At 42.7% G+C, this 11,612-nt stretch overlaps 1 protein-coding gene across 1 annotated transcript in view; it reads right to left on the reverse strand.

Moving 5' to 3' along the window:
• Positions 1-847: 847 nt before the first annotated feature.
• Positions 848-11,612, reverse strand: part of trpm2 (transient receptor potential cation channel, subfamily M, member 2) — a gene marked incomplete at both ends in the record, with an annotated part of 15,751 nt that continues 4,986 nt past the window's right edge. The window contains 28 exons of the mRNA XM_080838966.1: positions 848-973; positions 1,178-1,294; positions 1,504-1,614; positions 1,812-1,890; positions 2,143-2,229; positions 2,306-2,335; positions 2,434-2,486; positions 2,773-2,918; positions 3,030-3,117; positions 3,244-3,325; positions 3,566-3,698; positions 4,074-4,255; positions 4,492-4,672; positions 4,843-5,014; positions 5,123-5,255; positions 5,397-5,515; positions 5,722-5,947; positions 6,029-6,133; positions 6,417-6,529; positions 6,857-7,002; positions 7,668-7,797; positions 8,270-8,347; positions 8,504-8,857; positions 9,706-9,827; positions 10,459-10,561; positions 10,701-10,901; positions 11,006-11,067; positions 11,410-11,590. Coding sequence (XP_080695092.1) covers positions 848-973; positions 1,178-1,294; positions 1,504-1,614; positions 1,812-1,890; positions 2,143-2,229; positions 2,306-2,335; positions 2,434-2,486; positions 2,773-2,918; positions 3,030-3,117; positions 3,244-3,325; positions 3,566-3,698; positions 4,074-4,255; positions 4,492-4,672; positions 4,843-5,014; positions 5,123-5,255; positions 5,397-5,515; positions 5,722-5,947; positions 6,029-6,133; positions 6,417-6,529; positions 6,857-7,002; positions 7,668-7,797; positions 8,270-8,347; positions 8,504-8,857; positions 9,706-9,827; positions 10,459-10,561; positions 10,701-10,901; positions 11,006-11,067; positions 11,410-11,590 — 3,660 coding nt within the window. The remainder of the gene's footprint in view (positions 974-1,177; positions 1,295-1,503; positions 1,615-1,811; positions 1,891-2,142; positions 2,230-2,305; positions 2,336-2,433; positions 2,487-2,772; positions 2,919-3,029; positions 3,118-3,243; positions 3,326-3,565; positions 3,699-4,073; positions 4,256-4,491; positions 4,673-4,842; positions 5,015-5,122; positions 5,256-5,396; positions 5,516-5,721; positions 5,948-6,028; positions 6,134-6,416; positions 6,530-6,856; positions 7,003-7,667; positions 7,798-8,269; positions 8,348-8,503; positions 8,858-9,705; positions 9,828-10,458; positions 10,562-10,700; positions 10,902-11,005; positions 11,068-11,409; positions 11,591-11,612) is intronic.

Here is an 11,612-nt window from a genome sequence, read left to right on the forward strand (position 1 = left end):
GGAAATTAACTACTTATCGAGATTCCACGTAAATGCCTGCTATGCATTGATCAATCAGTTTATTTCCCTATGGAAACACCGCCCTCTAGCCATAAATAGTAGATGTGCCCTTGATAACCGTGGAGGGCCTAGTTTATTGAGAGTAAAACAGAGATTAAGTTTTATATTTCAAACTGGCCCAGCTATGCAATGTTCATTCTGTTTCGTCATTTAAGTGATTTTCCCCTGAGAAGCCTATATGAGCCGTTTAAAGGAGACGTGTATAATCACTTTTATTCCCAATTTTCGGACAAGACAAGAACAATACGTTTTTTGTATGTACCTTTAATTGGAGCATACTGGAGTGTATTGGGCTAGAGCATGGACCAACAGAGAAAAATACAGTATTGTTTTATAAAGTGTTATCTAAGGTTGAACTCTGTGTATGTGTCCAAGTAACAGTGTGCAGGAGTAGGCCTAGGTATTGTAGATTATGGCAAGGGAAGACCCAAGAAAGTTGGTTTCTTTAAAACCTGGATTTTTGTAATAATGTCATTGATCTGTGCAAGCAAAGTGATCTGAAGCTGAGGCATATGAGGTGCCTCATTTGTACTGATTTTTTGCTCTGTCCTTAACTCAGCTTTACTAAAAACATGTTTGCATATTCACGTACACAATATACTTTCAGCATTTATACATGATACTGTTTAAATGTACAACATTTAAAAAAAAAAATGTGCGGAAACAGCGTTGACTTTGTTACTGCAGTGTACATGTCTTAGCAGTGCTCTTCATCAGAATAAGTCAGGAGTGCTTGTGATTGTCTTCGGTTCAACCAGTTTTGTTGGCTTGTTCATTTCTCTGCAAATCAGAACGGAGTCTGGTGGAGCTTGGCAATTAATCGGAGAGCTTCTCTTTGGTATGTGTACACTGACGTCTTGCTGTTGACTTCCTTCCACTGAATCCGCTCATTTGACATTTGACTTGTGGCTACCTGGTGGATAGAATGATAGGAAAAGGAGTCAGTCATGTCTCTCAAACTAAATACCTGCACTCAAGAGTGACTGCCATGAAAGAGAGAGAGAGAGAGATTATGTGTGTTGATGTGTGTGTGAGAGTGAGTGATAGAGAAATGTTTTTGTTTTTCAGATCACTACAGCTCTACAGTAAGCGCATGGCTCGTTAAAAAAAAAAAAACCTTGCGGTTCAGTTCATTCATGAGGGACCCAGCACTGTCCAAGTGAATGTTGAGAACAGCGGTTTCAATCCAAGCATTGTCAGTATTCCTGGGCTCATCAGCATAACCCTCATATACCTGGAGAACACAGGAATGAAAATAATCAAATTTATATGGACAAACTCAACTCCCAGTCCATTCATTCATACACCAAGTTAAACCTTACACCAAACACATATTGCACGTTTTAAATTCACCCCTCTTCACCCCACAAAGACAATAACCAAAACCCACTCACTGTTATCATACCACAGCTTTACTGCTTGAATAGTAAATGTTAACTTTACCGTGTTATGTCGGCTTCCATCTCCCAGTTTGGCTTTGATTCTCTGATACAGAGTATCCCCAAGGAGTGTTTTGAGCGTGCCTGGGAGGGGCTCCCCTGTTTTTAAAGCACCCTGCAAGAGGACACACACAGCAGGAAACACTTCCTCAGCCTGGCTGTGTAGCTACCCTTGCAGAACTTTTCTAGTTTAGTTAGTTTTAACAGAGAAACAGAGCATTACATTCCCCAAACTAAAAAAAGGAAAGAAGAGTTAACAGCACATAGTAAGTGACATTAAAGTGATTATTCTGTCAGTGAGAATTCTCTTACCCCTGGCAAAGACCAACATTTTTCGGCCTCATTCCAGGCAGCTAGGAACTGCAGAACTGAATGGTCCTTGTCTTGCCAGCTAAAGAAACAAGCAGCGTTTAAATACGTTTCTCAAGGCAAAACCCCAAACCTTTTGAAAACATGTACTGTAAATGCCACTGCATCTATGCTTGAATACTAAATATACATCAAATTTCTTCCTTGTCTCTATTTTATGGGATAAAGCTCTGAATGTTGTTTTAAGTGGTCAAATATTTTACTATTGATATGTAGTATGAGCATGTACCAGACAAATTCAGCAACATCCAGCAAAAAAATCTGTTTAACTTACTGAGTGAGAACAGGGTCAAGGATGTGATTTGGGCCCAAGCACTGTAGTGCTCCTTTCCCCCTTATCCCTGTGCGCCCCCCTGGGTTCCTGTGAAAGATGTTGGTGATATGTCAGACCACACCAGGGAACCGGGGGAAAAGGAACAAGAAAATGTGATACCCACCTGTAGTTGTCTAAGGTCAACTTTTCTGCTCTATGGAAGTAAAAAACACAAACGTTAAAGGATGTCAAGAACATACAGTATGTTTGGTTTTAACATGTATTGGCTGAATTCAGAAAATTCAAACCTACTCGTTGACTGTCTCTGCACTGTAGACTTCAGCTATGTAAGGGGTGAAGTCAACCTGGAGAAGACAGGTATGTGATAATGATGAGCACCCATATGAAGATGCCATTTATTCAATGACACCCTCACATTCATGGAAAAGTCAGATGTTAATCAGAACCTCAATTTGAATGTTAAAGAAGAGTTCTTCAAAGGTTACAATGTAAATCAAATGCCTAGCTAATTGCTATAACCTTTATAATATAATAAATACCCAGTTCAGTTATCACCTTTTATAATATAAAAAATGTGTAGTTCCAGAGTTATAACCTTTATAATGTTATGAAATGTAAATCATCAGGCACCTCCCAAGGCACTTTTTCCTCAGGAACAGGAAAGCGCTTCTTATTGGTGCCCGGGTAGAGGTAACTACGGGCATAGAAGTGGTACTGTCTCTTCTCCGGTTCTCCATCAATCTCATCTTCATCTGCTTCACTCTCAGTGCTCTTGGCTGTGGACGTGACAGAGGGGGCGCTAGTGAGTAGAGAACCTGTCCTTACTGACCCCACTAAATCCTGCAGTTGTTTCAGAGGGGGACGCAATCTGAATCCACTCCACTTACACATGGAAGGAGGTTCCTCTTTAGACTTGTAACCTTGGGCTTTCAGGGTGTCCATAATCCATTTCAGCGCTTTAGTGGACTGGGAGACCTGCCATGTGAGAAACATTGGAAATTGAGGGGGGAAAAAACACAATGGGGGCTTGCAGGGACATGCAATATACGTCTATTTTTTTTTTTTAATCTTAGGAAAGAAACACAATCAACGGTTTTGAACCTGTTCCTCCAGATGAACCAGACGCTTTGCCACCGAGCCCCTGTCCTGCTCTCTCCCCAGCAGCTCTGACATCGAGCCAACCCTGGAGGGCAAGCCAGAACAATTCCCTTGATGGCTGAGCATTCACTAAAACACTGTGTGATTTATCCTTGTCTTCTTGTACAAAGTGATTAAAACATGATTAAACTTTAATTTAGGTGTGGTAGTAGATTGATTTAAGGACACTTTATCTAAGGCAATTGTAGTTCTTTTCATACATGTCAAGTAGGTCCTTCTTAGTGTATAAAGAGCATTTCTCCACTTGGTTCTCCAACGGCCTTACCTATCAGCTGTGTCCTGGATACGGCGTTCCGTACTCTCACTCTTCTCTTGTCGCTGGGTGGCGACATAATTGTCCTTCATGAATGTCTCCCACGACAACAACTCCTCGTCCTCAGTTTTGGACAGCCGTTCCCCTACACAGAACCAGACAGAATAAAGCCTTTCAGTATTGCATGCATTCATGCTCAGTTGGCAATGACTTTGATGCAGACCCTGATTTTAGGTATGCAAATTATGCATGCATGATCTTTTCAGGTTTGTGCAGAAGAATTACTTCTAAAGTGGTTTGGGTCAAATAATGGGTTTTTAAACTGAGCTCTTATGTAATGACAGAAATTAGCCTGGCTTGCCGAAAACTTTTTTTTTTTTGAGCTGAAGCTTAAACTAATCTTCAACATCATCATCATCAACATCATGATCCCTCTGAAAGTACGTCCCTATGCTATAAGTAGCTTTGACTAAAAGCATCCGTTTGGCTGATAAAGTTACCAGGTGACTGCAGTACTCACTGAACTGCTTGTGCTTCTGAGGGGAGCTGCGCATCACGAGGCGCTTGAACAGGAGGAGGAAGTGACTGAGGAGGATGAAGGGTGGGGGGGCGGCAGGCCGGCTGTGGTACTCCTTAATCAGCTCATACCTCTGGAACTTCCAGATTGTGTCTGTGTTGTCCTGCACCTCCTGAAATGTGTAGCTGTTGAAGCAAAACGGTCAAAGTCCCAATGACTCTGTGGGACAGGCAGCCATGCAGTCGCTATGAGGTTTACTATCAAGAAATATCTATAATTTACAATACAATATCTTAAGTAAATCCCTCAAGGAAATAACAGCAAAGATTATACAGAGCTGCCCAACAGAGAAGGTGTGTACGTGTGTGGTTCAGATCAAGGAGCAGAGAGTAGACGAGTGTTCTGAGAGAAGTGAACTCACTTGAAGATGGCAATGAGGAGGTTGAGGAGCAGGATATTGGCAAAGAGAAGGTAAACACAGAGCATGATGATGGTCAGCCACTCTGGGAAGGCTGGCATGTGGTTGGCATTGAGCACAGGGCATTTGGGTCGCATGGGGTCGGTGCCATTAATAGTGCAGGTGGACACGTCGAATTCAGCATCTAGATGGTTGAAATAATTAACAACATGCTTTTGTAATATTTATTAAATGTAAATGTGCAACTTGCTTGTAGTGATTTCACTGTATGAACATTCTTATAAAAATTAGTAACCGTATGAACTGCATGTTTGAATAACATCTCAATATTGGCTGTGCTTGCATACTACTCACTGTCGATGTTGGTTGGGACATTGCCGAATATGATGAGGTAGGGCTCATACACAGCCCCTCTGACGATCCAGTCCAGTCTCTCCTCGTTGTGGATCAGAATGCCCTGTTTAGCCACGCCATAGGCGACCACCCAGATACTGAGCAGGAACATGAAGAAGAAAAGGTCCATCATCTGGAGAGAGGGAAAAACAAGTGCATATAAGCCCTCTGCAATCGCTGAAATGGAGAATAAAAACATAGGGAGATTAAAATGCCTCGTCTATTGAGACCAGGTGCCCACCATCTTTTTGACAATGATGATTTTTGGGCCCAGGGTTCTGCTGATGGTGAAGATGGCCATCAGCCGCAGACAGAAGATGATGAAATCGATGCAGAGGATGACCTTTCCCGCATAAAACGCACTGCTGGTCCACCTGCAGGAGAGAAGTGCCCACATGAGCAAAGGATTTTGGGTAATGACAGAGATTTAGTAGTGAAGCACGTGCATACACCTACCTAGTGACATTTAAATGTAATATTAATGTATTATCGAATGTTTGAGACTCCAATCTAACCTGCATGCAAGACCAGCGATGAAGAGCAGGATGGAAACCACATCTAGAATGTTCCACAAGTCATTAATGTATAAATTGGCTTTCCTTCGGAACCCAAATCCATCCGGATCATCAAAAAGCTACAGTGCACAAAGTAAGATCAACAGGTAGAGAGAGACGAGAAAAGAGAAAGACATAAAGTGGGGCTCATTACAAAGCAGAATTGACCACTCATAATATTGTGTGCTTATATGTGTGAGAGTACATGCTGACATTGTATTTCCACATCAAGAGGAGAAAAGAGCAATATGGGAAAAATAAACGACTAGTGTGGCTTATACCTCACCTGCCTGACTTCCTCAAACACTAAAGAAGTTAACCAGACGTACAGCAGCCACTCCCTCCATGACGGCGTGGGCTGGAAGTCGATCATCAGCACGAAGGAGAACAGCCAGAGGAACCCAAAGTAGGAGGCGATGTTCCAGTAGAACTTCACCTGAGGAGCCGCGTAGAAGCTCGCCAGCTTTTTTAAGCAGGACAGAGGCTTCAGCTCAGCGCTGTCCTGGGGATCACTGGAAGAGCAGACGTTTATCAGTAAAGCTGTTCCAAACAAATGGTCCACAGAAGCACTCTGTTGCGCCTCTTGTTCTTACCGGAATGAAGTGTTCATCCTGGTTTTAGTTGAGCTTCCTGTCACAGACTCCATAGCCAGCAACTCCTCTTTTCTCATGGCTTCTCTCTCAATATCTTCATTACGCCTGGAAACGAGGAGGCCAGTTGATAAACAGTTTACATCCGTTTATCAACAGGATTTTACTTGGCAGGTTATTATTTGTATTTTGTATTTGTATCTCATTTTTTTTACTTAATCTTACTTAAAATAATTACTGGATCTGCTGTGTCTTTATAATAAGAAAACGTTTGACCACAATTGGGCGTATTCTACTTTTTACATGTGAAGCACGAAGTCACTAGTTAATTGTTCCACTTGTTAGACATTGTTTCATCAATGCTTAAAGAGGAGCTTAACTCTGAATGTACCTGTAGGTTATGAAACCAGTGTAGATGAGGGGGAAAAACAGCATACAGAGGACCAGCTTCCACTGGGGGGTGTCCACAGCTAACTCCCCACACCAGATTTGAGTCAGGAGAGCCTGAGGCATCAACACGACCTTAGGTCAGGCCAGTGAGCCTCATACAACCATGGAATCACAAACCTTACTTTCTTGCCTCAGGCATGTTTTTGGTCATGTTCAAAAGAAAAGGTTCTAAACATTCTATCTTTGGTCATTTTAACAGTCTAGACAAGTACACTTTTGTTCAGTAGATATATCTAGAACACACAACCAATGGTGTAAACCTTGACAAGCTATAAAGATAACCTTATCTTGCAATGGAAAATAAAGTAAAGCTCTTTCCAAAATGCACAGTTTAAATAATAAATACAACTCTCTCTCACACACACACACAGACACACAGACCTGAACCCCTGACTGTGCCACAAAGCTCTTATCGTTCGCCTCCAGTGCCAAGCGCAGACACGTGGTTTTGCCCCAAGATGGTGAGATACGGATCAGAAGTCTCTGGGCTCTCTGGTCATCCCAGCTATGGCACTCACTGAACACACCTTGGATACCAGTAAATGAATGAATGTGTGTGTGTGTGTGTTTGTGTGTGTGTGTGTGTGTGTGTGTGTGTGTGTGTGTGTGTGTGTGTGTGTGTGTGTGTGTGTGTGTGTGTGTGTGTGTGTGTGTGTGTGTGTGTGTGTGTGTGTGAGAGAGAGAGAGAGAGAGGGAGGGGGAAGGGAGAAAGATAGAGACAGACAGATAGGGGGAGGGAAAGAGAAAGCATTAGATAAGAGGGTTAGAGCCTTGAACTTCCAACAGAAATAGGAGAATTACTGCTGTTCTATATTTAGGAGCCACCATCTTCATTCACTGATTAGAATGACTCCCTATAGGAAGAGAAAGTAATGATTCAAATCGGCTGAGTCATGCTACACATTCAAAATGAGCATGACCTTTTTTTGTGTTTCAGAAGGTTTCTCCCTTTAGCAGTAAGAATGAACAGCATTAAATAGGCCCATGAACCATTTCGGTTATCCACTTGTATAAGTCATAGATTTTTTATATCTAAAAAACAAACAAACATGTGGCTCAGTAAAGGTGACATCACTACAAGCACTCCCCAAACTGCAATGGCCGTGCACTGCTAGTGCAATGCTACGTAAATAGTGCATGAAGCCTGACATCACCAGTATAAAAGCCTAAGACTGAAAACTTTATTTATTACCAATGGCCTGTCTCTCATAGTGGTTGGCAAGTTCTCTCATATTGGCATCGTCTTCATCGTCATCTGACTCCTGCGCCAGCTTCTTTAGAATCTTGCTGGCTGCCAAAGCAGCAGCTGTGCTGTCTCGACACTGAAAACAACAAGACGTTTCGATAATAACGTGAACTTTGGTTTTATTTATTTAAATGCTTGTTCAAGTGGTTCATGAGAAAACACAAGCAGGCAAATAGTTTCATAAAATAATTCATAAAAACACGTTTTTAAAATTTGTATTATTCTTGTGCTGAAGCCAAAGTGACTTTTAGGTAAGTTGATAATGCGCATTTTAAGTTGAATGATTAAAACACTAGCATATGTGGGTTATAAAAAATACACAAGCAAACTAAAATAAATGCTGATATCTAAGCCACATGAATTGAATCCTAGCCCACTTCAGAATGTCCATTTGGGTCCACCAAGTTCATGACCGAAATCATTTTCTCACAAGTCAACTTCCCTGTGTTCAAGTCAACCATTTGGTTTCAATTGATGAAGAATAGGAAACTTTAATGGATTGACTGTTCTATCTGTCCTATCACATAGTGTATTCTCTTGTCTTGTACCTGATCCCAGGCGATCTGGGCCAGTTCTCTGTTATTCTGCAGAATGGCCCAGAGGAAGAAATCTCTCCCAGGGTCTCGCTGAAGGACAAAACAGACACAAAGGTTTTTTTTATTGTTACATGACAGAATGTCATGTACTTTTATCAGAATTTACAAACCTCTATCCATATCTAGAGCTCTTATCTCTTATGTATTATCACTCTTTTTTACAGTGACTTGACCACTCAGACTTACAATCACAGTGTTATCAGTGTCCTCCTCTGCAATCTTGATCAGGTCGTGTGATTGCGTAGGCAAGTAGATGAGCTGGGTGAAGCTGCCCAGCAGCTGGCGTAAGACCTCGCCCACAGCACTGAGGGATATGCTCTTGCGGTGGTTGGTCTGGCTGTGCCGCTTGTCGCCCTGTAGCCGCTTGACCAGCTTGCGCAGGAAGAAGCAGCTGGGCATGTTGGTGTAGAGCTCGCACAGCATCTCGCCCTTCTCGTCCAGGAACTTAGGGATGCTCACGCCGTTCTCCAGAAGCAGGCGCACAAACTCTGACTTGTGGCCCACCAGGGCAGAGAACATGGCGTCGTGCAGATCGCTGGACTATGGAAAGGAAAGAGGGACAAAAACCTCATGGGGCTCTGCTATATAGTCAGAACAGCTGTTTTAGAGGTGTATGGTGTTAAAATGTATATTCTCATAACAATTGTTATATGTTGTTGAAGCATACTGTATGTGTGAAGAATTCCCATCCCTTAACTACCGGAGTAATGTCAACCTCTTCTATTCAGAACTCCAATGACCTTCAACCATACTATTAATAAGGTAACTTTGTTTGTAGTTATTAATTTAATTATTAATCAGTTCCAAATTGATAGTATAATATATTTTATGAGACTGATATATTTAATGAGACTGATTTGTGGATTATCAACTTAATTGATCTGCCTTTGTGTTGAATGGTTGATCCCTGTCCAATCGGGTGAGATTACCAACATATTGTTGCTGTTGCAAGGACAGCACCAGTGTGTCTTGGTGGCCCTCGTGAAGTCAATATCACAATTCATACACAATTGCACCCACATTCACCCGGCGCCTGCTCACTGGGTAAGATACCTACATAATCTGGTACTCCCATATGAGAATGGTACCCATTCCACCTACAGTAATGTGTAATGAACATCACAACTCTGGGTTTGAGAGAGCACACATACTAATTAAATCACACCGCTCCTGTGTTGTGACTTGGGACAGAGGTGTTTTCTAAATGAACAGATGCAAATGTAAACATAGTTTGAGGATGATATAAATGTTTAACAAGTAAAAATGCACCTTGAAACATTAAAGCGTGTAAAGTAAAAGTGAATACTATTTAACAGAACCTCCTCTGTAGCCACCTCTGGCACTGCCAGTATTGCCTGATTATGGTGAGAACTGTGCTGAATGCCAACCTTCCACTTGCTCTCCTCGGTGAAGATCTCGCTTTCTGCGATGTCCACACGGTTCCATGCCACGGCCAGCTCCAGCTGCCTCTCCCAGCTCTGCTTCCCCGCACTCTCCTCATTCCTGGAGGCTGAGGGGGCACAGGGGTTACCTCTGCGCTAGTGTCAGTGTGCCTGCAATGAACCGCTTACTTATCCATGTCAGCAATGTCCTTGTCCATTTGAGTCATTTAAACAAACAATGCCCTCTGCCGTCATAAAAGTTTGTGTGTGATAGAACATTTATCGATCCCAGTGCATTCAAAAAGATGACTGCAAGAAGTTTGCATAGTAGAAATGATTGATAAGGCATCTAAAAGTGTATAAAGTGATGACTGAGAAGGTGTGGTATGTCTGTGAGATCAATTTCCAGTCGACTGAGCGCTATTCACAGTCATTTGCATCCGTTCTGATGCTTTTTCGGATCCACTTAGACTGAGTTTGAATCACTAACTGTTATGTAATTCAGTTTGAGGATGGAAGCCATGACGGATGATATTTTCGGCAACTCATCATATTGTAGCTTTGCACAAAAACTATCTAACAATGTTATTTAGCTTTAAGTGCATCATCTATCACAGCTTAAGTGACTCTTAGAGTGTAAATTAAAGTGTAGGATTACAAACTTAAATGCACTGAGTTGATGATGTGGGATAAAAATACACATCTCCCTCAGACCTCAGCCCTCAGGCCTGCCTGGTAGGGTCAAACAGGGATAAGCACCTTTCAGGAAGGCCTGGAGAATGGCCACGTCCACGTCGCTGTTCTTGTCTTCATCCATGCTGAACACAGTCAGAAGGTGGGGCATCCTGATAATGTCCTGGATCTGAATGGGAGTTTCAAATAGAGGTACCATGACACTTAACAACATGCTACAACATTTTAGATCCTCATTCGGCACCTTAATGAACACCAATACCACCACGATTCAACACTCGATTGCAATAACAGACTCTGTGTGCTACCTTCTTGGCCCACTCGATGACCTTGATCTCGGAGAAGCTTTCGTACTCCTGTCCGAAGAACCTCTTCATCAGCCTCTGGATCAGAGCCAGGGTGACCCGCGACACAGGCTTCCCAGACACATTCGCGATCACGTCCGCCATCCGGCCCGAGCCCTCCAGAATCACACACGGCGTGCCGTTCAGCATGGCATTGTAGATGGTCTGTTAGGAGACAGTGATGGTTGAGGAGGCTCGCTAAAACTTGCTTTATTCTCATACCAGGTCAATGAACATAATATTCTAAGATGTTAACCAGCAGTTCTCACGTTCAGAGTGCCCTGTCCTCCATCCAACACCACACACACCACAGGGATCTTCACATGACTTTCTGGAAGAAAGGTACAAGACTCAACCTCGAACACTTATTCACAGAGATCCAGCACGAGGAGCCATTTGGCTGCTATTAATGCTCAGTATGTAAGGGAGAGGCAAATGGGGGTATCATTTGAACTCAGTGCCCCCCTCCCCCTTAGAATACCGAAACAGTTACTATTATCACTGGGTTTCATTGTTATTTACAATAACTATATATCGACATAATATAGACAATATTTATGAATATAGACTCTATACGCAGTCAATGGTTATTTGTTATTGTCGCAACTCATTTGCAAGTTGCTTTGGCTAAATCCACAAACGTATCAATATCACCATAAATCCATAAGCTCACCTCTGTTCCCTAGTGACTTTTCTGCTATGAGTTTCTCCAGGCGGCTGCGCAGGCCGATCTCCACGCCATATTGGTCATGCGTGCCGTCATCCACCAGCAGGAAGTGGGAGTGGTTGCTGTCCAGGCAGGAGAGGTGGCCCTGGGTCTGCTCATCCAGCGTGTAGTCGGCAGGGAAACAGCCCTGGATAGAGGGGGAGGAAGAG

This window comes from Sprattus sprattus, assembly GCF_963457725.1.
Source record: "Sprattus sprattus genome assembly, chromosome: 5".
NCBI lineage: Eukaryota > Metazoa > Chordata > Actinopteri > Clupeiformes > Clupeidae > Sprattus > Sprattus sprattus.